The sequence below is a fragment of the Vidua chalybeata genome, chromosome 1, assembly GCF_026979565.1.
Source record: "Vidua chalybeata isolate OUT-0048 chromosome 1, bVidCha1 merged haplotype, whole genome shotgun sequence".
In the NCBI taxonomy this organism is placed as follows: Eukaryota; Metazoa; Chordata; class Aves; order Passeriformes; family Viduidae; genus Vidua; species Vidua chalybeata.
In genome coordinates, this window is record NC_071530.1 from 132,822,290 (window position 1) to 132,847,191 (window position 24,902).

Genomic DNA, 24,902 nt, shown 5'->3' on the forward strand with positions numbered 1-24,902 from the left:
AAATGAAGATTTGGAGTGTGCTTTAAGTCATTCTGGGTCGAAAGGGGGAAGGATCCATAAAATCAAATGCTAAAGTACCAGGCAAAAGCAGGCAATAAGATTATCTGTAGAAATAAAGTAATGCACATAAGAAAAAAAAGAGAAAGAAATCCCAAGCACAAGTACAAAATGACAGGCTCCAAGGTAACACATGCTGCTCATCAGGGTAGTGGGCTAATTTGTTTAGACTATTAATTCACAGATCACTGAAATGAACTAGATGACAAAGAAACCCTTTCCTCTACTCAGTCAGTACTCAGGGGAACCATGGCTTACACTGTGTCCTCTCCACATTTCAAGAATTATAAATTAGGACTATTTGGTTATTACATACTAAACCAACACCTACTGCTCAGGAAATCCCCAAGCCGCAAATTCTTAGAAGCTGAAAAGGCGTCACTGTATATTTGCCCTATTCTGACACTGTTCTCCTGTTAATCTAGCACTGGTCTCTGTCAGCAGAAAACAGGAGGAAAATAAGTCTTCTCTGACTTGAACAGCTGTTCTTGTATTTCATAGTATCAGCCAACACAGGTTTATAGAACCATATATACAGGACACTTCTCCCAAACTTTATTTCCTATTTTGCATGATTGTCAGTTTGGTTGATAAAGGTAGTTCTGATCACTTCATAGTTCTCTCTGGAACAATGGTAACACACTGTGGTGACTCTGTAATCTGCAGTAGAATGCTAATATGGCAAAGACCAAACAAATTAATGTCCTGAAAATAGCTTTCTGTCACTGAAAAGTCTTCAGGTAATACAGTGATTGCAGAATGAAAGTTCTCTAACAATAGACTCTTACTATTTAATAACACTGATGTAGACAATGACCTAAGTTGGGTATAAAATAGCCCATAAAAAGGTGAAAGCATGATAAGAAAAAGTAGCAAAAATAGAACATGTATTTTAGTTCCAGTTTTAAGAAAAAAAGGCAGACTTCTTACCACTATATTGAAGAACAAGGGGAGAGCAGTTTATATTGCCTAGCAAGGCTTAGAGCGCTGTGTTCCATAAAATCCTCACATACAAGTTGTTGATGTTCAGGCTGGATGAGCAGACAGTGAGATGAACCAAAAACTGTCTGAACATTTGGGTCCAGAGGGTGGTGATCAGTGTCACAAGGTTTGGCTGGAAGCCAGTGACAAGCTGTGTGCCCCACAGGTCAATACTGGGTCCAGTCCTGCTCAACATCTTCATTAACAATTTAGATGATGGGGCAGTGGGTACCCTCAGCAAGTTTGCTGATGACACCCAACTGTAAGGACTGGTGGATATGCAGGACATCGCTGCCATCCAGAGCACAGCAACCTCATGACAACCAAGGGGAGGCAAGGCACAAATCCCTGCACCTCGGCAGGAACAGCCACATGCACAAAAACAACCACATGCCAGACGCTGTCCAGCTGGAGAACAGCGTGGCAGAAAAGAACCTGGAAGTCCTGGTGGCCACCAGGTTGAACAGGAGCCAACATGCCTTGCAGCAAAGAAGGTAAAACAGCATTCTGGCTGCAACAGAGAAAGTATTGCCAGCATGCTGAGAGAGACAATCCTTCTCTTTATTCAGCACTCATGAGGCCACAACTGGATTTCTGGGCTCCCCACTACACGAGAGACATGAGCATACTGGACAGAGTCTAGCAAAGGGACACAAAAATAAGGGACTAGAGCATCTCTCACAAGAGGAAAGGCTGACAAAGTTGGGACTTCAGCATAGGGAAGAGAAAGCTCTGGACGGGATCTTAGCAACATACATGAACACCTAAAGCAAGGGTAGTAAAGGGGACTGAGCCAGGCACTTTCCAGTGGCACCCAGTGACAGGACCAGAGGCAAGAGATACACACCAAAACACAGGAGGTTCTGTCTGAACATCAGGAAACACTTTCTTTGCTGTGAGGGTGACCAATTACACAGGGTGCTCAGGGAAGTTGTAGAGTCTCAGCCCCTGAGAGTTATTGAAACACCATCTGAACACACTCCTGGGCAATCAGTTGTAGATGGCCTTGCCTGGAAATGGGACCAGATGATATCCAGAGGTCCCTTCAACCTCAGCCATTTTGCAATTGATATTGAGGACTTAATGCTTTCAGGATGTGATCTCCTTGAAGGCACAGCAGCAAAAGGAGGGGATTTGCCATTGAAAAGCTAGGAACTCATGTTTTGCTGTAGAGAATCCCTCTGCGGTCAGTGACACAGGAAAAAAAGTTACACCAATGAGTCAGGAAAGTGTCAGAGAGTTACACATTCAGTTAAAAAATTCATGGATACTTAAATACCCAGCTGGAAGTACTCTTGTTTCTTCAGCAGGAACAGCAAGCGCAGGGGCAGACACCTGTAGAATTTGTGAAATGCCTGTAACTAGCAATGAATTCCTAAGCTGGGCGACCGGTTGCTCTAGCTCAGAATCTACTTAGACCCTTTCTTCAGATTTAAGTGACACTGAAAATATCCCCCTCTGAATAAAAAAAACCCAGAACCATAACCCCACACCACAGTGCAGATGATGGCCATAGCCTAGCTCAACAGGAATACAAAGCCTATCACGCTTTTTAAATAAGTAAACACACATAAGCTACGAAACAGCATGGCCCCTTTTCTGGAGAAAAAAAAAAATTGTAGTTAACAATCTAAATACAAACAGGAAGAAATCACAAATGGTATGATTGTGACAGGACTGCCACAGAGGAGTTAACAACATGCCTACCTGTTATTTAACACATTATCTACAGGATTTGGTAGTGAAGTAGATCTATAGCTACAAGTTGCCTAAACACCTAGTGTCATTTCTGGGGGGAAATAAAGAAAAATGCACTACAGGAGAACAAGTCAGACTCAATCTGAGGTCCTTCTATGGCAGTAGATTTCGAAAAGTATAGTTTGCATATCCAGAGAGAAATCTGTTCTCTGGTGCAGAATGCATCAAATCATGTTGTAGTCCAAATTCTGTTCAACTGCGCAAAGTCCTCGCAGCTGTTCTGTTTAACATTTAGCAGAAGGCCATTTCTTTAGCCAGAACACCACAGCTAAACAACTGGATCGACCAACTCAGTTGGGTGAGTTCTGAATCTTAAAGCAGTTAAGGTTGTAAGCTATTTAACTATCCATCATTTTAGGAAATATATCCTCTTGTGATAATAAAACACGAATAATGGGAATTTAGAACCCCATGGTTCTAAATTCAAGGATACTTGAAAAATACACATATGATAATAGCATGAGCAGTGTTACTACACTGAACAACAAAAAATGAGTGCTAGCTACCAAAATACAGCTAGGAAGCTGTATACTTGTTTAACTAGAATGAATGAAAATTAAAAGATCCCATTAAGGCAAAGAAAAGAAAAAATCCCATTTTTACAGTCAGAACATTGCTGTAGTGATTCCATTAAAAAATGCTATCAAATTAAAAATCCAGTCACTGAAAATCATAGAACCTTTTTGTGCCCCATTGTGATACTGTTGTTTATGTTCCTTCAGGAGTTCATTACGAGCCACCAGGGAGGCCGTGAATTTACCAGCACACCAGCTGAAAGCCTGGAGAGCCAAGTTCTGGTCCCAGCTGAGGCTACTGCGGGAACCCAAATCATCTCTTCACCATTTTCCTTTGCTCTAAGCTTTTGGGAGCTGTGATCACTTTGTGCAAAGTTGGAAAATGGCCTTTGATTAGAGCATTCAAATGCTATAAAAATATTTTTAAAAGTAAGAACTGCCACATTATTAAATACTCAGTGTCTTGACTAGAGAAAAGCAACTGTATGTTTTGTACAAGTGATTTTATTAAAAACAAAGCACAGACAAGAACTGAATTCTAATTGCTTTGCTATAAAGTCCAACGACCTTATTCTCATTCTGAATTAGTTTTAGCAACAGGGAAAGATCACTCAGCATGTCCAGTCCTTTACTTGCCAATTCCTCCAATTCCAGGCCTTAAAGTATTCAACAAAAACTCTGATATCACAGTGTTATCTGCATGTCACTTTTGCAAACTTGCTAAAAACTGCCTTTTAAATACCAGACCTCCTCCTCCTCACACTGCTCTGTCTTCCACTAAAAACACAATCTTCAAAACCTTTCCCTCAGACACTGAATCTTTGATTTAGATAGGAATGGACTGAGGCCTGGAATAAAGAGTAGAGAGCAAGCACCACACCAGAAAAACAAGCAGCCAAATCGCTTTGTCTGATGCAGAGTGCGGGCAAAATAAGAAACCCTGGCTTCTGAGGTGCACAGCTCATCCCAATACTTTTTTGCATTGCCAGGAAAAAAATTCTTATTTCCATCTGCCTGCACCCCGGCCATGAAACTCCAGGTGCTTCCCTCAGTGTAACCTCAGCATTTTGGTTCCCCTAGAAGAACTCATGAAACAGCACATTGTGTACCTCCTGCATCACATTTTGCCTAGGGCCATATTATCTCTGGTAACAATCTTGCCAGATACAGATTCTGCCCCACAAGAGAAAAAAACCAAACTTTGGCCATTCTAGCAAAGCAGCCTGTTAGTCCCCAGCCTTCCCATGAGGAACAGGACACTCCTTGCCAGATTATCTTCTGCCTACCCAATCCGCCCCACAATGACAAGATGTTATGATCCATCTCATTTGAGGGTTTTATGAAGTGTCTTTAAATTACTGCTCTAGAGACAGACACATTTTGCCAGTCAGTGAATTGTGTATACAATGACTTAAAAAAATGGAAAATGAGAAATGTAAAACTGTTGTTAATAGTATACTATGGTCAAAGCCGAAGAGTTCCAACAACCTAAGAAAGATCTTCATTAAAGATCAGACAACAATAACTCACTTATACTAAAAAAATATGAAATGGATTAAAAGCCACAAATTATCTTCAGAAGAACATATCTTGATATTTACTAGAGAGAAAAAAATTACAGCTCTGACCATTTTCAGGCTGGATAGAGAATAGCAAGAATTTAATACAATAAATGAAAGAATAAATACAGACACACATTTAAGAACATTAATTTTGCAAAATGAACAAGGAATTTAAATGATACCACCCTTACTGGAGGAAGTGACAAACTCCAATGGCTTCAAGCAAAAGCAGAGTAAGGCATACATTCAACTTTATTCCCACAGGCAAATACTTATTCTCCAGTTAAGTTTTTGGAAAAACGCTGTAGCAGAAACATTTGTTTATGTAAAGTCAATGTCAGACTCCATGCTGACACCTACATAGTGAAATTACAATTTTCAGTAGAATCCAGAGATCTCAATCAAGATTCATTTCACTGTATCAGAACTCCCTACCTATATAGAGAGATAATCCATCCCAAAGGTGAAAAAGGTGAGAGGTTGAGGAAACATAATGGATAATAGAGAATGAAAGATGGTAAGCAAATTTTAAAAATGCTGTTTTATCACAAGTTTGGATTAAAGTAATTAACTACTACTTCTATAGCACATAGAAAAAAAAAAAAAAAGACAAAATTAGCATCTTGCTTAACTAGAGATGATGGCAAACATGCTGCAGAAAGTAACACCAGCAAGACCTGGGTACAAATCAGTTTCTTTCTGGGCTATCTTCTAATGAATAGGCAAACTACAGCTGCATGGTTATTATCACCCTCAGCTATTCAAGATATTTTGAACTGATTCATTTGACAAACAAAAAACACACTCTCTTGAATGTGGATTATTTTTTGGGCTTTTTTTTTGCTGAAGACAAATTTTTTAAGATTACTGAAGTCTCCAGCAGCCTTGGTACCTTTACCTGCTGCATTACACTACCGCTGCCACAAATTAAACTGGCGACCTCATGTCTGGCAATAAAACAACAATGACAGCAAGAAATCCCAACACAGCTAACGTCCAAAATAGTATTAATCATGGAAATGTTTTCAAAGTTTTTATTCTGCACTCTTTAATAAACACCATAATGTAAAAACTAAATCAGAAAGATACACCAAAATATCTTCAGGCATCTTTTCTGATAAAAGGCAGTAACCAGTTTAATGATGAAAAGCTGTCCAAAACAACATTACAGAAATAAACGTTTCATCTCCACTGTAGATATAAGCAATTTGAGAAATCACCTCAACAGCAACTGGCTTGGGATTACAAAAACTAGCCAGTAATACAAAGTTTAAGATGCTACACCAAAAATCATTTTTAAAACTGCAACAAAATAATCAAGTTGGGATTTAAATATTCACTGTACCATCATGGATTGCTGCTGTAAAACACACTGCACTTTTAAGTGCAGCAGCTAGGATTTGCTGAAAGATTGGGTGAAGCATATTTACTATGAGACATTCCCCTGACAAGTGCTGGGCGTAGCAGTCAGACTTATGAGATGAAGACTAAATTTTCAAAGACAGCAAATTTAATGGCTACCTCATTCCTCACCTGGAACCAAACTGGCAGTTTTATGTGTAAATGCATAAATGCAGACAACCATTGTCTCCACCTTAAACCTTTCTGTTTAGGTTTGCAGTATGTTTAAATACTGTTTAAACTGTTTAAAATTGTCCTGCTTCATACCTTTGTATCAGTGAGTATGTGTTCTCTCTCATATAAAACAAAAACATTATTTAAATTGAAGCGAAACACTAATTTCCCTAGAGGGGAAGGGTAAGAGAAAAGAAAGCAATGCTGGTGACCTGCATTTTTTAAGCACAGAAAGACTTTTAGTAATAGAGCACAGAGTTTATTGTCAAAATAGGTCTATGCCAGAAAGAGCAAATAAGATCTGAAGTTTGGATAATTATTCCTGTAATGGATTAACTAATGCTGTGTCATCTTCACTTAAACTGTCAAGCTTAAGAGTTTGGGCAAAATATATGTGTGCACTGTGAAAATTAGATTTGTGCATTTATTTCAACATCTTTTTCGTCCAAATTGTTCCTCTCAATTTAAAATCCTCTAACTATTGCAACCAGGCCTTGTCTTCATGTATTCTCTGGGGCACACACAGATGCCAACTACTGCAGTCTCCTATGTGGAGTTGTTGCTAAAAGTGAAATCCTTAGTGGACTTCAATGAACTCAAGGTCAAAAAAAAAGTCTGTACAACTGAAAAACACAAGTCGTTTTTCTGTATGTTTTTTTTTCTGCATAAATGACTGTTGATGCAGAGAAAGACAAAACAGCAGCTTTTACACTAAGCATCTTGCAAAACTAACTGCAAATTAGATTGCTGCTAGTGTAATCACTAAAACAAAATACCTTGAACCCCCTTCTCTTCTTCAAAGACGTTTCACATACATAATACCACCTATTTAAGTCACAAATTATTAACTGTGCCAGAAATGTGAAAAGGCAGCTACAGCACCTTGCAGTTTGCCAAGCTTAGGTACATCCTTGGTTGTTTTTCCTCAAGTGTCAAGTCATTTTTCATGTAAGTATAATTGTGTACTGAACAGTTATCTACTTCAGATAGTTTAAGAAAGAAAGTGTCACACCCTTCACATTTATTTTTTGATTGAATCACAAATTTGACAAACACCCTACATGGCAATCAGAATATTTAATAAATACATACTATACCAAAAATTACCTCAAATGCATGTCATTGTTTATAGTTTTTAACTTTTACAAATATTTAGCACATGAATGTTGTTGACGTACTGTTCTTAGAATTAAAAATGTTGTTCTCTGACAGCTTTGATTTGCAGTGCCAACCTTAAAATACTGCTACTAATCTCTTAGTCAGTTAGTCTTGCTCTATCATTGGTCTAACAAATATGCTTAAACCTTACATTTAAGAAGCAAAAAGAAAGCAACATTTGTGTCCCCATTACTATTTTACCAAATTCCTTGTGACAGGTCACAACTACTCTCAGCCCAGATCACATTCACAGTACAGTTTCACATTACAGTAGCCAAAATAAACTTGCTGCTTTCAAAATGGAAGGAACTCAACCCTGCTTCCTCTTTCCCGTTCTTCACTACCAACTCTCCCTCCTGCAGCACTTTTCAAAATATTCTGATGCACACCCAACAAGGAGATAAACCGGTTCAACTTCCTAATGCACTAAATTATATTTACTTCACATTACCAGAGCTATCTTCTATCATTTTAGCAACTGAAGTCAGTTTCCTATGGGATCAGAAACTTAAAAGTTAGTACAACCTAAGAGGCGGGGAAAGCAAACCTCCGCCTTCAGAAGAGAGCAATTACTTTGACTTACAACATCTCAGGAAAGTTTCAGCAAGAACATTCACAGACAATTACATATGTACTCTCTAAAAAGCAGCATCTGGGGTGTAGCAGGCAACTGTAATCAGAAGAGGACCCTGGCAGAGCAAAGTTCAAAAAGGCCTAGAATACCAGCCAATGTAAAAGTAACCTTCCACGTTCAACCAGACATGAAATAACACTGTACTTTCTGATGCTTAACCTCCCAAATCATTGGTCTTAAGTAACAATACTAAGTAAGATCAAATCTTAATGCACTGCTGCACATATGAATCTGCACATATGAAACAGTCTATATTACCACAGTGGTGGTGCAAATCCTTTGAGGCAGCCAAACCATTTTATATTTAAAAAAGTGTTTCCATCTAAGAGTCTGATGATAATAATAATGTCATGACAGTCATACTGTTCCATTCTTCTCTTCCAAAAGAGCACAATCTAAATTTGGGTATGCTTTCAAGAAATTAATCCTAAAACCAAGTTCAACACTTTGCCTGTTACTAAAGTTTATCAAGCAGCTGTAACTCAGGTAATTCAAATAACACGTCAGTTATGGCTTCTTAGTAATTAAACCACCTATTTCTGTTTGAGGTGGGCTACCTGCACTTTTGCAAAGTAGATTAGGAAGAGTTTAAAGCACACCAAAATAAATCACTTAACCTAAAAGAAGTACTGTATTATCTGCACAAAACTTGCAGATTCTCTATCTAAGAATGCATCCATCAATCCTTTCTTTTCCCCAGCTTGGGGCAGCAATGCAGATCACACGTAAGTAACAGCACAGAAGTTCGTGCTCGGGCTGCCTTCCTCTACACAAGAGGACAGGTACTCTCCCAGCATGCCTGTGGACACAGCAGAGCGGGTTCAGGTCATACAATATCACTTTAACATGAACGGCTGCATTATCGGGAGCTCTCTCGCCCTCCCTGTGCGTGGCTGCTGCAAACACGTGGGGCCAAGACACCAGCTCCACATCGCTGCTGGCTCCCTGCACAGCCACACCACACCCTACGCCAGCTCCTTCCAGCAACATCTGCTCGAGATTTTTAACAGATTTGCTCATCAGTAAATGCAAGGGGGGGTGGCGTTTGCCAGAGCAGCAGCCACATATCCACAGATCACTTGCACAGTACCTTAAATTGATGTGCAGATTAAAAAGGTATGTTCTTGCTAGCAATTTTTTCCACAGAAATTCAGAGTGCAAACAATGCAGGCAATGCAAAGTACACAACTTAAATTTTCAGTTCAGGCACGGCCTAAAGTAAGTAGCATTCAAATAACAGAAACAGGCACTGAATGTATTACTAAGAGAAAACAAAGTCATGTAAGGAACGAGATCATCCTTTCTTCCCCCAAAGCTGACTCTACATACAGACTCACTGAAGCTTCAAATTAACTCTTCTCAGGTGTGCTACTGGTTTCAAAGATGTCACTGCCAGAAAACTTACTACATGACACTTCTAAACCCTCATATTCAGAATAGCCTCTATTTAACCAAATTCATTACATCTCATCTCCAGGACAAGAGAAAAGACCACATTAACACTGTGTCAATGACCACTTCAAAAACTACATCTTACTCTATGCTAGGACTTAAATGGTTTAGCTGACAAGAATTTTCTTAGTACAAGGTAAAAACAAAGTCAAAGCTTTGAGATAAAGCCTGTCTCTGAAGGTTAGTTCAGGTATGGAAAGCCATTTGTGTAAGGTGAAAGACTCCCCTTCTCCTTCCCAGAGCAGCAAGTTAAACTGCTCCTGTGAGGTTTCATAACAGCCAAGAAAAGGCTATTTGTCATGGTTACACCCACCTCCTAACCCAATATAAAATTAAGAAATATACTAAGAATTTGCTAAGATTAACTTATCTATGAAACTGTGTCAAACTTCCTCCACAAAGTCTCCAACCCTGAAAGAGGTGGATAATCGACAAAATATACCTAACACCCACTGCAACAGAAGCTGCATACCTCTTTTTCAAATATTAAAGCAATTAATTATTTACATCCCAAATACTCTATGGAGTTGTTTCTCAAACTGCAGGCCATACAGAATTTTTCTCCCATTAAACTCTTCATATTCAGTTTGCAGACAACAAATTGCTTGGGGAAAAAATTCCAAGTTACCTGTCTTCCTTAATAAACCTACCAGAAAAACCTTAATTACCTCAGTTCATCCTAAACAAAAGCTTAGCCTAGTATCCATTTCAAAAGATGAATCCTAATACAACTGCAAAATTAAGTATGACCTTGTCCTCTGTGAACTCTCTTCAGTGTCACCAGCTCCCAGACTTCTGAGTGAAGAAGTCAACACTGTTTCAGCTTATTTGAGAGACGACTAATAATTACCCTTGTGCAACATTAACCTACATTTTCAAAAACACTAGCTAAGAAGTATTTTCAGATGATGAGTAGATGTGCTCAGGAGTCCTCCGATTATTCATGGTTCTACAGTTACTTTCCTCTCTTTTCTCTGAAGTGTTTTGCCATTCTCACAGTTGCTGCATGAATAAGTGTGACAACAAATTACACAGAAAACCTAATAAGAACTGTAGAACAAAATGACAGAAAATGTACCAAACCAAACTGGAAAAAACTACTTCCTCACGTTTTTTCGACTACTTAAGAGCACAGCAATACTTCAGGAGAAGGATGGTTTCCAAAAACCACTGCCTTTACATATCTACACTGGTTATTAAGCATAATTGATTACAAAATTCAACAGTGTCCCGTACCCTGAACACACAGGGATTGCAGCAATATATGCCTTGGGTTTTAAGTGATTACTCCTTAGATGCAGAACACAAATCCATTACTGAAAGCATACAATACAGAAATATGATCCCAAAATCTGATTTTGAGAAACAACTATCATTCAGAATACAGACAGAAAAAAGCCCTGACTGACCACCGGCTGCAGCACAGACTCAAAAAAGCCTATAAAGTGAGAGAGAAAAGAAACATCACAGAGATGAGATGTTCCAAGATCCTAACTTCTTATGAGAGAGTACGTGTATGAGAATTTATTAAGCCATCTAGATCTTGATCAACATTGACAGAATAGTAATAAGCAGCTACTGATAAAATTGAACTGGCATTTCCAGCACATATGTGTGTGCCTCAACCCTATTTATGAATCATTCTGATTTCACTGCATTACAAGTTCTGATACACAGCTACTGCACTTTTAGTAAAATTACGTTTATCAAGTCGAAATTTCTGACTTGCAGCTCAGATCAAGGAGTCACTTGACTTTTCAGAATAGTCACTACTTAACAGCACTGCTGCAGCTTTCTCCATATATTAATTACCACCCATTTTGAAGGTTCGTGTATCAAAAAGTAGGTGTAAGAGCTGCTGCTGTGGTAAGAAAAAAAAATTTTAAAAAACCGAGAAAGCATTATGAAGACTGAAAGGCACTCATATTTTATATCAATATGTCAACAGAAGACGTAACATTAAAGAAAAAACAGATGAGCTCTCTCACTTGGAGCAAAGTGTGATAATTACATGCTAAATGTTTTCTAAGGGCCAATCAACATAAAAAGAAGAGAAAACCCACTGGGGTCTTTTCAAGTTCAAAGGCCTAGATCTTACTCCAAACCAAAACAGTGCAAGCAATAAATCCTAGTACAGCATCATCTCTCAGTTTGTCACTCTAAAGGAAGATGGTCTATGCCAAATTTGAATGCAGTACCTATGGAGAAAGCAAATCAATTCTGTAGGAATGGCTAGGCCTCCTAGGAAGCAGGATTCTGTAAAATGCATTATCAGGCTACAGGAAAAAAATACAGTCCACAGCAACACACTTCAGGTTTTGGATCTGTTTTATCTTTTTCTTTTCCCTGTATAAACATATAGACTATGTAGTTAGGCAGAAATTCTGCCTTCAAAACTACCTATTTTCCTCATTGTACATACTGAAACTTCACCTCCTCTAAGAGGCATCTCAGCAAAGACTGGTCTAGGAGAAGTGACCTAACTACAAACAACTGTGAAATAACCTGGACCCTGACCTACTGGTAGTATCAAAACCAGAGAGTATAACCAAGAGCTTATGCTTTTTAAGACTTAAAAATACTTAAATATTGTTTAGAATCATTAAATAACATTTATCTTTAGTGCAAAAACAGTTTAGGTTTCTAGCCAGTGATCATTAAAGATCACGATTTATTCACACATAAATTTGTTAGAAATTAAAGATGAAGTTTTTAAGAATTCCTGTATAAAAGAGCAGAAGTAAAATTTGCAAGCCATTACACATACCATTAACAATTGCAATAGAAGAAATATTTGACAGCAACACAGAGCTGTCAAATAAACGTCAAGCAGTGAGGAAAATTTGGTTCACGGATTCATTTTCTCTCAAAGCACTCCAGTTTCTCCCCAGCCTGCAATTTCTCTCCCCCATTCCTACATAAAGTTAGCTGCGTGGTTTCCAGGCTGGCAGCTGTCATCCCCATCTCAGCCAAGCCGCACACCATCAGTGATTTGAGATCGGGCCTCCTTTTGTATCGAACACCCGGTGCGTGAGCAGGGGAAGGCAGCGCACACCGGCGCTGCGTGTGACAGCGCTGCCGCCTTTATCTCCGCTCCCGTCATTCTCTCACACACCGCGATCCCCCATCCGCATTGTCTGCCTCGCTCCATCCCTGATTAATACGGACACGTTCTCGCTCCTCCGCCAGGCATCCCCGGGAACCCGCTTCCTCGGCCAGGGAACCCCGGGAACCTCCTTCCTCGGCCGGACGCCGGGATTTCCCTGGCCGGCCGGAGCCCCCGCCGGGCCCGCGGCGAAAGTCGCGGCCCCCCAACCCCGCGCGGGGTGAAGCCGGCGGCGGCGGCGGCTGCCGGGAGAGGCCGCTCGGAGCGGGACGCGCCGAGACCCGGCGGAACCGCGGCCCGGCGGGGGGGGGGTCGGGCCGGCCCCGCTGCCCCGGGGCCCCTCCCCTCGTCCCCGGGGGGCCCCTCCCCTCCGCCCCCCCTCACCGGTCGTTGAGCTGGTCCTCGGTGCCCGGCAGCGGGTGCACCACGAAGTGGATCGAGGTCATGTTCCGCACCGGTGCCCCCCCGGCGGCGGCGGGAGGCGGGCGGGCGGGGGCCGGGCACACAATGGGGGCGGCGGGGGAGGGGGCTCTCGGCCTACGTCCCTCCCCCGGGGTGGTTCGGGGCCGCCCGGCGGAGTCTAGGGCTCTCGGCGGCCGCGGCGCTGCGGGCGCGGGGCGGGGCGGAACGGCCGCAACGGCGCCGCTCGGAGCTGGGCCCGCGCCGCGCTCACGCACGCGCCGCCATCTTGGCTTCCAGCGGGCCCTTCTCCCTCCCCCTCCCCCGCCCTCCGTGCGCCGCGACAGGGAAGGGGCGGGGCTCGACCGGCGCGCGCGGCGGCGCGCGTGCAAGCCTCGTGCTGACTGGCGCGCGCGGCTCCCTCCCCTGCCACTAAGCGCGCCGCCGATTGGCCCGGTGCGTCGCCCTCGCGGCGGGCCGCAATGACGTCATTGCGCAAGAGGGACGTAAAGCACCACGTGCCTCTCCCCCCCCGGCTCTCTCTCCCCCCCCCGCCCCAGAGCGGCTCCCCGGCGGGCGGCGCGCGCGGCTTCCCCTGAGGCGCAGGGCGGGAGCGGAGCCGCTTCCTCTTGGCCGGAGCGGCTGCGGGAGGAAGCGGGGGAGGAGGTGTGCGGGGCCTTCGTGTGCTGGTCCCCAGGGGGGCCCTGGGGGAGGGGACAGGGATTTCCCCCGGAGCCCGCTCTCGGCGGCCCGTGCTAGCTCTGTCCCTTCCAGTTGCGTTTCTTGTTGCATTTCTAGTCAGTCTTCCCTGCAGCAGCTGGGAGTTTTCACCATTTTTCAGGGAGGTTCCCAGAATCATTAGGGTTGGAAGGGACCTCTGGAGATCATCCACTCCAACCCCTCTGCCAAGGCAGGGTCATCTGGAGCAGGTGACACAGGAACGTGTCCAGGTGGGTTTGGAATGCCTCCAGACAGGGAGCGACATCCCTGGGCAGCCTCTTCAGTGCTTTGCCACTCTCTGCGTAAAGCAGCTCTACCTTACGTTGAGGTGGAACTTGTATTTCAGTTTATGGCCTTTAGTCCTCGTCCTGTCGCTAGGCACCAGCAAAAGGCGTCTGGCACCATCTTCTTGACACATTCCTTTAAGATATTTATATCTTTGATGAGACCCCTTTTCAGTCTTCTGTAGACTAACCACTAGGTTGGTGGTATAGAAGAATAAAAAGCTACCACGCTGTGAAGCTCCCGGTGCCTCTGGCCTTGCATGCCTTCCCTCTGGACGGGATTCAACTGAGCTGTTCCACACCTTGCCAATGGAGCTGTTTTTACCAAATTAACATGTCAATGTACCGAAGGTTGAGTAGCAAAGTCAATAAAACAGCCATTTGTTTCTATAGAAACTAAACACCTTAGCAGGGATTGAACCGAGCTTTGATTTTGGTGATTTTTTTTTTTTTTAACTGGAATTTACTGCTTTTGCAGCCTGCTCTTGCTTGTTTTCAGGAAATCAGAAATTTGGAAAACTGACTCGGAATTTTTTAGCATGTGAGGAATGATGATCACATGATAGCAGTGCCAAAAAAAAAAACCTCTAGAACCTAGTTCAGTGAGTTAGAATTGATTTCTGAGTCTGTATTATCATAAACACTAAAAATCTCAGTTTGTTCCCCCACTTTCAGACCTTAAGGAACTTTGTGACTTCCCATCTTCTACTTCCCTTTCTTCCTAGGCTCTTTTTCCAGTTCAGCTGAAAGGAGCTAATCCAAGAATAGGCTGATGCAGCTGCTTGCTGCCCAGAGATTTGGGGAGTTTATGAAGGTTTTTTCCCCCAGCTATCATTAACATGAGGAAATGTCATAGAGAGAAGAAATACTCAATTGATGTATTCCAGATTTCTTGGATGAAGTTTCTCCATATGTTCTGTTTTCAAGTGGCAGTGATACTCAAATGCCTCCAAGAATACAAATAAGTAATTTAGCTTATCCTGGGAGGGAAATACTAACAGGTTTCTGGAAATCTACAAGGCATGGAATAGGACTCATTTTGTTTGGTAGTGAGACAGTGCAGTAGCTGTGCATTTAAAAACCAGTAGGTCCATGTTTACCTTTTTACATTTTTTTTCCTGTTAGGAGAGAACTTAGTGTTTATTTATTATTTAGTTCTGTGTTTGACTGTACCTAAGTTTGTTAGGTTTTTTCTGCATTTTTTCTTCCCAACATCAGTCTTTATGCTTTCCCTGAAAATATTTGTGGTGTTTATCATAGTGATTCTTGTGAGCTGTGTTGACCTCAGTTATTTTATCAGAATCACTTGCATGTTTTGGTAAGCACCTGAAATGCCTTGCTTCTCAATTTGATTTTTTTTTTTCCATACAAAAAGAAAATTCCCTTTGGCCATAATTTCTTTTTTTCCATTGAACAGTAGGAAGATGGGTCACGGGAATTCCCACAGAGCCCTTCTGAATGCTGTCAAGAATTTTTGGTAGGTTTTGGGAAGCTCCAGATAACTGTTTGCTTTTCTGTTCAAGATGTAGGTCTCCAAAGCATTTACATTTCCAAATGCTATGACTTGTTCATTGGAATTCTTCAAGGGGATGGGTATGAGGAAGAGATTTCCATTGCTCTCTCCCTTCCACCATTAACACACAGCCTTTAAAAGTTAATGGGTTATGGAAACTGGCTAGATACAGGAAAGGAGTTGGGAAAGCCCTAAGGGGGTGCACATCTGTTAGGCCTCAGCATTCTGCTGCTGGCCATTTCCAAGCAATCCTTTTCTGTAGCTTTATTTACATTTGTCTAAACCCCAGTTTTAGCCATTGCTTGTTGCTTTGCCAATGCAAGCACTAGGCATGACCAAAATTTTTAAAAAAATTAAAATGGATCCCACTGGAACTTGTATTCAGAGCCAGAATAAGGTTGAGTGGTGCAAATGTCAGCTCTTGTTCACACAGAGTTTACACTGCTGTCTAGAATGGCAGCTAAGCTTAGGTGAGAGGACACAAAGCCAAGTGCTCAACTGCTGATGTTATTCTGACAGGAGTTTGGAATATGGAGGAAGTTCCAGCTCAGGGATGTGAGGCTGCGTCTTACTGGTTGACTTTTGCATTACCAGGAAGTGGCAAGCATTGAATGCCTGCTTTGGCCACTTGGTTTTGGAAGATAATTACGGGGGGGTTACAGCTTGATGGCCCTTTGATTATCTGAATTTGACTTCAAATAGAATTGCTTTCTGATTGCAGAACTACTCATTCTTACAACTTGTGTTTCTTAAGAACTTCAAAATAGAAGATTGTCCGAAGTTCTCTCGATTGCCCCAGTCTTGGATGTGAGCATCCACTACTGAAATGATATTTTGAATTCATGTTTGCCAAGTCATGAAAAAATCCTTAAGAACCAAACCAGATTTTTTTCTTTACAAAATATGTCTTTAAGACAACACTGTATGTCTTGGCCTAAGAAATTTGGCTGCCTACACTGCACAGCTCCTCCATGTGTAGATAGTGCTATTTTCAGGTCTACAGGTAAAGCAGCAGCTTCCTTATGAAGGTGCAGCTATATATACACCAACACCCAACCAGCAGAACAAGTTTCTTGCTGATATATTTTCTGTACAAGAGTTCTGTCAACTTGGAAATACCGTACAAAATAACTCCTGTGAGATCATTGCTGTCATGTCTGAAATTCAGTTTTGATGAGTCAATGTTTCTTGAAGTTTTCAGACTGGTAGAAGCACAGAGATCCAATGAAGGATCTCTGGAGGTCATCTCATCCAGCCTCCTGCTCCACAAATGTTCCGTTCCAGTGGATCAGGAACTTTCATATCAGAAAAAGCTTCTGAATCACATGCACTGGGACAGATTTATTCCCAACTGCTTGCTATGCAGCAGCTGCAGGCCTTACAGATTACACAGAAGTCTGTTCTGAGGGGAGGGGACCTGCTAAAGATGGGAGGGTTGGGGTAAGAGGACTGCAATGGACTTTGCTCTGTAAACAGTGGGAGCAGATGCCAGCAGGTGTATCACAGGCTGATGGCTGCGGCTGATGGGACATGCAGAAGTCAGGGAAGAGGCTTCAGGCAGTGAAGGAGAGCTCCAGAGTGCACTTTCCAAGCTGTTAACTCCAGATATCAACAGAGATGACATCAGGCTGGCACTGTAAGATTGTATTTTGCTCTGGAAAAAACAAGGCCAGCGTTCCTAGAAATGTCAGGCAAGAATGCTGTGCAGAAAACTGCAGTTTCTAGATTGTTCCCAAGGCTGAAAAGAAGTTTCTATAATGAACAGCAAAGTGCATGGCAAGGTTTCCATCACCTTGTGTAACAGACTGAAGCAAGGTAGCTCTTTCATAGCAGAGCTGATGAAAACACGTTTTCCATGGAATTTTTCTTACATTGCGTTTTTCAATGTCTAATAGTGCGCACATGATTTCTTTCTGCCCTGGGATTGTTCAGCAATTAAAAAAAAAAGTTGCTGAAGCAACTGAAGCTCTGCTTTGATCTTTGTCTTTCCCCTAGCTGGAGGACTAGGTGGTTCTCCTGCTGCCTGTCCAATGCTTGGGTCACTTAAGCTAGCAGAAACCTCTGAGACCATAAATTTGTGTCAAAATTTGGCTGCAACTTAGATATTCAGAAGTGAATATGGTGAGCTTTAACACACAGCCTGGACTGAAATGCATTATTTAAAATGAGGCAATTCTGGAGGTGCCTAATCTCCATTCTCCTCCCTTGTCTGATCTATTCTGCATTTCCTCTCTTCAGCTCTACAGTGAAGGACTCCAGGGGCAGAAATTAGAATTATGCAAGAAATTTAGCCTCCAAGAAAGCTGGAGAGGGACTTTCTACAAAGGCACATAGTAACGGCTTTACACTGGAAGAGGGCAGATTTAGACGAGAGATAAGGTAGAAATTATTCAGTGCGAAGGTGGTGATAACACTGGAGCAAGCTGCCCAGAGAAGCTGTGGATGTCGAAGAAGCTGGGTGTCTCGTCCCTGGAAGTGTTCAAGGTTGGATGGGGCTTTGAGCAACGTGGTCTAGTGGAAAGTATCTCCTCCCATGGCAGGGAAGCTGGAGCTAGATGTTCTTTAATGTCCCTTCCAACCCAAATAACTCAAGGAACCTATGATCTCCTTTCTTTACAGTATGGTTTGCTTTCTTTGTTTAGGGGTGTTGGCACAACATGTCTGGGATCAAAGTAGGGTCTCTGCCCAGTGTTTGGTGGAGTTTGTAGATCCACCAGTACTTTATTTTGACACTCACTTGACATTGTGTCTCACTGTGGTTGTAGCCCCTTACTTGGGTCTTTCTCTTCCAGCTCCCATAGAGACACTTCTGAACATTTGTTCCTTCTGACTGGGCATCTAAGACACCTCTTCTTGTCCAGGCCTCACCACAAAGTTTACATGATCACTTCCTTATGTGTAGACCAGACCTGTCCACTGACAAATGCAGCTGAGTGAGACAAGAGGAGCTCACTAGGCACCCTGGGCACTGTGCAGGAGCTGAAGGAGGAGAGGCTGTGGGCAGCCCCTTGTGTGACTGTCCCTGTAAGGTGGCATGGGCACAGCTGGTGTGCACAGTGTACGTGGTGGGTGTATCTCTGAGGCTTCCTAAAACCTGGGCGGGTGTTCCTGTGCAGGCAGCTGTAAAACAGAATTGTGTTCTTTTGTATCAGAGCAGCTTCCTTTAAGTTCCTGGTAAGGAAAGACAGAATTTCTTTGAACTTTGGCAACTTTAAGGTGGGGGGTTTTCTGGGTTCCCTAGGGAGTTGCCTTCTCCTTCTTATCTGTCTGCAGTCTGTCAAGGTGATTAACTAGGACAAGAAAAGGGTTTTTTTTATCTCCCTATTAGTTTCATTTGGTTGGGTTAGCTACTCTTGTCTTAACCATATTTACCTTCAAAGATGGCAGTTTTGAAAAAAAAAATCATAAAATATGTGGGTGAAATGCATTCACAGCAATAGTTCTGTGTGGCCTTGATTCAGGTACTGCCTTCTGAAATTATTGCAGAGTAAATTTGTTTCTGGCAGGGAAAGGAGTGGAGACCTTCCAGGTCAAAAGCAAGTGATTTATTCCATGGACTCTAGTGGGGCCAGGATTTACCTTTGAGCATATATACTTTCAGCCTACTTTTTAGCTGCTGTTCCTCTGCCATTAAATAGCCATTTGTCATGGATGGCTATTTATAATATTGGGAGAAATAGTAGATAGTTCTTGGGTTTAAATTCCCCTTGGAAAAAATATTAAAATTTAAACATTTCCGGAGAAGTTCAGTGTAGCACAAAGCAGTGGGTGCCAAGTCCCCAGCCATCCCCCTACTGAAGGTGGTTTTAGTGGCCAGCTCTAGTTGTTCCTCATGGACTGAACATCCACAGCTTTCCCAGAGATAACAAGGCACTTTGGGAGCAGAATTTCCCATTTGGTTTTACCCTGAAGGAGGCCACGTTGTGTGCTCTCTGGCTGTTCCACAACATCAAACGGAAGATGGTGAGAGGAAGATGAGTTGCAAACTGCTGATTTGAACAATAGCACAGGCACACAGACAGAAAACCGATCTGCTTGTGAAATAACTCCAAAGCAGCCTCCGTTTGCAGCTGACACTCGAAGCAAACCAGAGGCTGTGTCATTTGAGAAGTGGCTTATAAACAGCGGCTGTTCAGGAGAAATTTGGCCTGGCAAAATGAGTGTACACAGAGGCTACAAATCCACCATCCCTTCTGAAATATCTCTTCAGTATTTCAGCAGTTGGAGGTTCCTGTCAGGAGGTGCAGGCAAAGTGTCAAACACAGCCCATTCCCTTTAAACTATGGGTTTTGCTTCCAGGGATGATTGCACCTTCTGCTAAATATCTTACGAGCTTTTTTCTACTTTGTTTTCCCCCTTTCAATCACTAAAGACATTCAGATAGAGCAGGATTGTTGTTTTTTACTGTTCTCCCATGTCCCTATAGCGTCTTCCCTAGATGAGAACACAGTTGCAGTGGGTCTTGCAACCAGTCACAGAAGTGATTAAATGTCAAAAAAAGTAGATGTTAACTTCATGTGAAGGGAGGCAGCTCTAACATTTGGGAGTCCCACAGAACAGGATTTTTATGGTGATGGTGCTTCAGTACTGAAAGGCAGAAAAAAAATGGCAATAGAGACAGTGGTCAATAGGAAATGCAGCACACAAAGACTGTGCTGAGAACTGCTTTGGCAGTTAACATTTAGCTTTATTGAAATAAATGGAGGAAAGAAAATATTAATAAATAGTGTGGAAGGGTTTTCTTCCATTGCAGTTAAGGAGAAAGGGACACAGTTAACTGATGGTTGAACATTTTATTGTGAATAACAGCAATTGCAACACTGTTGCATATGCCTGCATATGTGTTAGCAAGCATATTTTTATAGACAGGCAGGCAGTTGACACGAAACTGCAGGCAGATTTGCACATTCAGAATTACTTGCTACTAACTGAACATACAGGTAGTTTCAACTTACCGTCTGCTGTGAACTGAGACTTTAATTATTGGGGCTTAAATGTTTACTACTGTATATATACTCTGTCTATTTTTTAACAAAAATGTCAAGCAAAAGGTTTAGGTATTGCAAAATGGGAAAGGAGAAGAAATATGGCCCTAAGTCATCTTTGAAACATTTTCATGAAAACTGTAATGCCACTGGAATCTGAAGGAGGGCAGTCAGTATATTATCACTTGCAGGAAACTTCAAAGTTTGAATTTGGGTTATGAGCACTGAGCAAAAGAAAAACTGAAGTAAATAAGCCAGGTATAAACTTGTTAGCATTTGACAGATCTGTTCACTCATGATTATGTACTTACACTTGGCCTTTCCCTCCGTACATTTTGTACAACCTACCTAGACGCAGCTAAATTTGCCTGAAGTTTTCCCTGTCACCGTGCCTTCCAGCTGGCAGGGGAACCACCCCTTGGCTGCTTCCCTGGGCAGAATGCCTGCTGGGCACACTGCTGATGTCCATTGGGAAATGTCTTGTGTCACCTATCTTTGGGACTACAGAGGCAAGAGGACAAATACATTGGTTTGGGATGTCCCATTTAGAAATGCTGTTCAATTCTAATGCACAAGCTACAGGCTTTTGCCTGAGGAATGTACAGAAGTTTATAGTACGTAAGGCACTAGGGCAGGAGTTCAAATAGGCTTCAGTCATAATGACAGGCAACTTATCCATTTGGCTTTCTATTTCCTAGGATTTATTCTGCTGTTCTGATAAGCTATAATTTAAAACACACTGAAGTGCCAGTGCAGGCTAACAGCCCCTTTTCCTACACTGAAACACATCAGATAGAGTTGAAGACACTGTGCTTTGTATCTGTCTCCCAGAATGAGGGAGAAAATAACTAAGAGATATGGGGCTCTGCCCACAAAGACCACCTCATAGGCAGTCAGCTGAATTTGGAGTGGGAATCAGATCCAGAAAACAGATACCTGATTTTAGGTGTCTAATCTCCCACACTAGCCAGTGGAGACTTAGTTATGGTAGTCAATGGAGCTGGGAGTGTGATTCATCTGAGGAAATGTAGGTATCCATCCTCTGTTAAGCTGAATCCCTCCCGGCAGTGGGAGGTGGGACACTGAGCTCATCGGGTGTCGACACCTCTAAGTACACAGCTACAGCCTGGAAGCCCATCCCTGGTAAGGATGGGCTGATGACAGGGATTCAGTCTCCAGTTGCTGTATTGTTTCTGCAGTTTAATGAGAGGGGTGGGCTGGACTACCCCCCACCTCTGGCAAAGGATGGAGCTGCAGAGCCCTTGGGAGAGCCAGAGAGTCTGAGCGTGTGTAGGCAAGCGCCATCCCCTCTGTTAGGGGTGGGTGAGCACATTAGACCTTATTTAGGTAGTCAAAATGGCACTCAAGGCTGTGCAATAAAGAAACAACATCTCTCTGTTAAAATTATTTTTACAACCTCTATTGTCAAGTTCAGACAAATAGACTTAACCAAGCCTTCTTAGGATATGAAACATTAGTATCTACCACTTATATCTGAACCTATGTTTTAGATTTTATTTTCCAGACAAAAGAGTAATTTAAAATTATGCAAATGAGCTGCCAAAGCAAGGCATTATGCAGATTTGTGAGGCAGGCAGCAGAGTGTTAACCCTTGGTGCTGCAGCTTGCTGAGGAGGAGTGCTGCTGCAGCAGCTCTGTGTGAATTCCTTCCAGCCCTTGTGTTCTTTAATTACAACACTCCTGTGGCAGGGCCTGAGTGTGTGAGGCTCAGCCCCTGCACACCCCCACTGCCAAGTGGACTTAGGTGGATGGAAGAGCTGTGTTTGCTGCATTGTTCACCTCACAGACCTGCCCAGCACAAGCTGTACACAAATCTGGTCTGGGCATCTCAGAAAAGACAAGTGTTGTAACTGTCATCCGTGATTGTTTCCAGAATATTTGAAGTGACTGTCATGGGAGAAATATTAAATTGCTTTTCAAATGCCAGTACTGCAGTAACACTTTAAAAACAATTGACACTGTCAGCTATAAGTCCTCTAGCTTGCTGGCGTGGCTTGTATACACAAGATGCACTAGCAGCCTTGACTTTCTGTAGAGGAAAGCTATTAAAAGAACTCCATGTTGTGCTAATGTGGATTTGATAGCTCATTATCCCACCCAGCTATAAAGGTGGTGGGAATCACTCTCAGTCAGGAACAGATGGATTCTGATAGAAATCCAAGGTCTGATCTGCTCTGGAAGTTTGCCCTGGTCTCTGCAACTGATGCCAACAGCTGACATAGCCACATTGGTGCAAGCACTAGGGCTGAGCAACAAATCCAATGTTTTATAGCAGTAAAGTTTGGCAAATGGCAAGAGCAGGCAAATCCCCAACATGCACGAGGATGCAAGTGCAGCTGATCTCCAGTGGAGGTGCCTGATGATGAGTTAAAGTAGTGGCAGCCAAGCTCAGGGAAAGAGGGAGAGAATTCACATCAGGCAGTTTTGGAAGGCCTGGGTTTGTGCCTCAGTCATGCTCATGTGGGATGCCATGCCCTGTGAATATTGGATTTGTTCAGCATCAGGCAGGGATGGATCCTGGTGAGGGCAGGAAGGAGTCTGGCTTCAGTATGGGAGGACTTGAATCCACATTTCCTCCTGCACTCCAATTCATAGAATCATACAATAGAATCATACAATCATAGTTATTCATGGCTCTCTGTGAGAGAGCTTACAGAGCAGTGCAGGTTTCAAGGAAAACACCAAGAATATGTATTTCTGTAATGAGTTACTTCAGGAACAAACTGTCTCAGTGCTGCTCCAGGACACAGAAGTAATCTGGGTTTCTCTCTTGCACCCTTTTACACCCAAACCCTTTAAAGTTTTCTCCACTCGCCAAATTGCTCCCTCACTTTCTTTCTAGTTAAAGGTGTCATTTCAAGCTGCCTGTCAGAAGCTGCCTGTCTCAGCCAGCAATACTGAATAAACATTTCAATATGTTCAAACCTGGATGCTGTTGGTGAATTTACAGGCTTAAAACCTATGGCCATTTTTAAACTGGATACACATGTGTGCACACAAAGGTTATCTCAGTTTAGCTACTTTGGTTTTGCTTGTTCTTAAGAGCATTTTTTGGCTCAAAAATGTGATGTCTCTCACGTACTTGGAAAGAGTTGTCCAAAGCACATGATCAGCATCTGTTGGTTTAGATATGCCAGAGGAGCTATGTAAGAGATGCAGAAATCAGAAAATACATTGCTGCTGCTGTGTATATTTGTTGTTAAATTTGGATTTTCTGTTTTGAATTGGGAGCTTTTCTATTGCTCAACAATTTAAGCAATGGATTGATGGTCAGGTTAGTAAAAAAAAAAAAGCATGAAACCCACTTACATTGGTTCAGGTTTTGTTAGTTTTGGAGGAATAGGAAGGATATGAGGATAGAAAGCTGAAAAGGATATAAATCAGACACTGCTGCTGTAATGCCAATGCCTGGCCAGCTTAAAAGAACTAAACTAGTTTAAATAGGCAGAAACACTGTTTTATGATGGCAAACAACATAACTGAGCACCAAGACCATGGAAGGAAGTTGATACGAAACCTCTACAGTGCTCTGGAAAAGTTTTGCAGCACAGACACCTATAAAGAGAGTTGTCACCACCTGCCAGCCTGGGCATTTCCTAAAAACAGGGGTGTAAAATTGTAATACACCTTGATTTCTATATGAATGCAGCACCAGGAAATGCCTTAGAGCTCATTTTAAGTCAGTGCAGCTTCAGGGAACAGTAAGCTGTTCCCAGAACCATCTCTGAAGACAACACTAAGGTCTTGTCCACAGTAACACTGAAGCCCTGACTTCTGTGTCCAGACAAGGTCTGCCCAGACTGCTCTCATCTTAATTAGGTTCTTAGCAAAGATCTTTGCTTCTGTGAGCGCTAACCTTGCCCATGCTGAGATTTCAATAAGGTAAACTGTAAACTGGACTGGCCCTCTGCAGGCACAGCCACGGAGTCCACTTTTGCACTGATCTGCATGGTGGCTTTGCCAGCAGAGATTTCCCACAGGCATGCTGCCAGCTCAGGTGGGTTCTCTGCATGGGCATGCTTCAGAAAGCTGAGCTGCATCAATCAAAATGTTACAACTGCAGGTCCACAGCGTCAGCATGCACATGTTAAAACCCCAATTTTGGTACCAAGTAGTTGTAATTGTGATGGTATCCTAATGATGGTATCTTAATCCTTTTAACACTTGATTTCTTTTGTATGG

At 42.5% G+C, this 24,902-nt stretch overlaps 1 protein-coding gene across 10 annotated transcripts in view; it reads right to left on the reverse strand.

Moving 5' to 3' along the window:
- The window catches only part of UBR5 (ubiquitin protein ligase E3 component n-recognin 5), an 85,363-nt gene extending 71,986 nt beyond the window's left edge, over positions 1-13,377 (reverse strand). For all 10 annotated transcript variants that reach the window (XM_053953021.1, XM_053952957.1, XM_053953013.1 and 7 more), the window contains exon 1: positions 13,183-13,377. In XM_053953021.1, coding sequence (XP_053808996.1) covers positions 13,183-13,244 — 62 coding nt within the window. In that variant the 5' untranslated portion in view covers positions 13,245-13,377. The remainder of the gene's footprint in view (positions 1-13,182) is intronic.
- Positions 13,378-24,902: the final 11,525 nt, after the last annotated feature.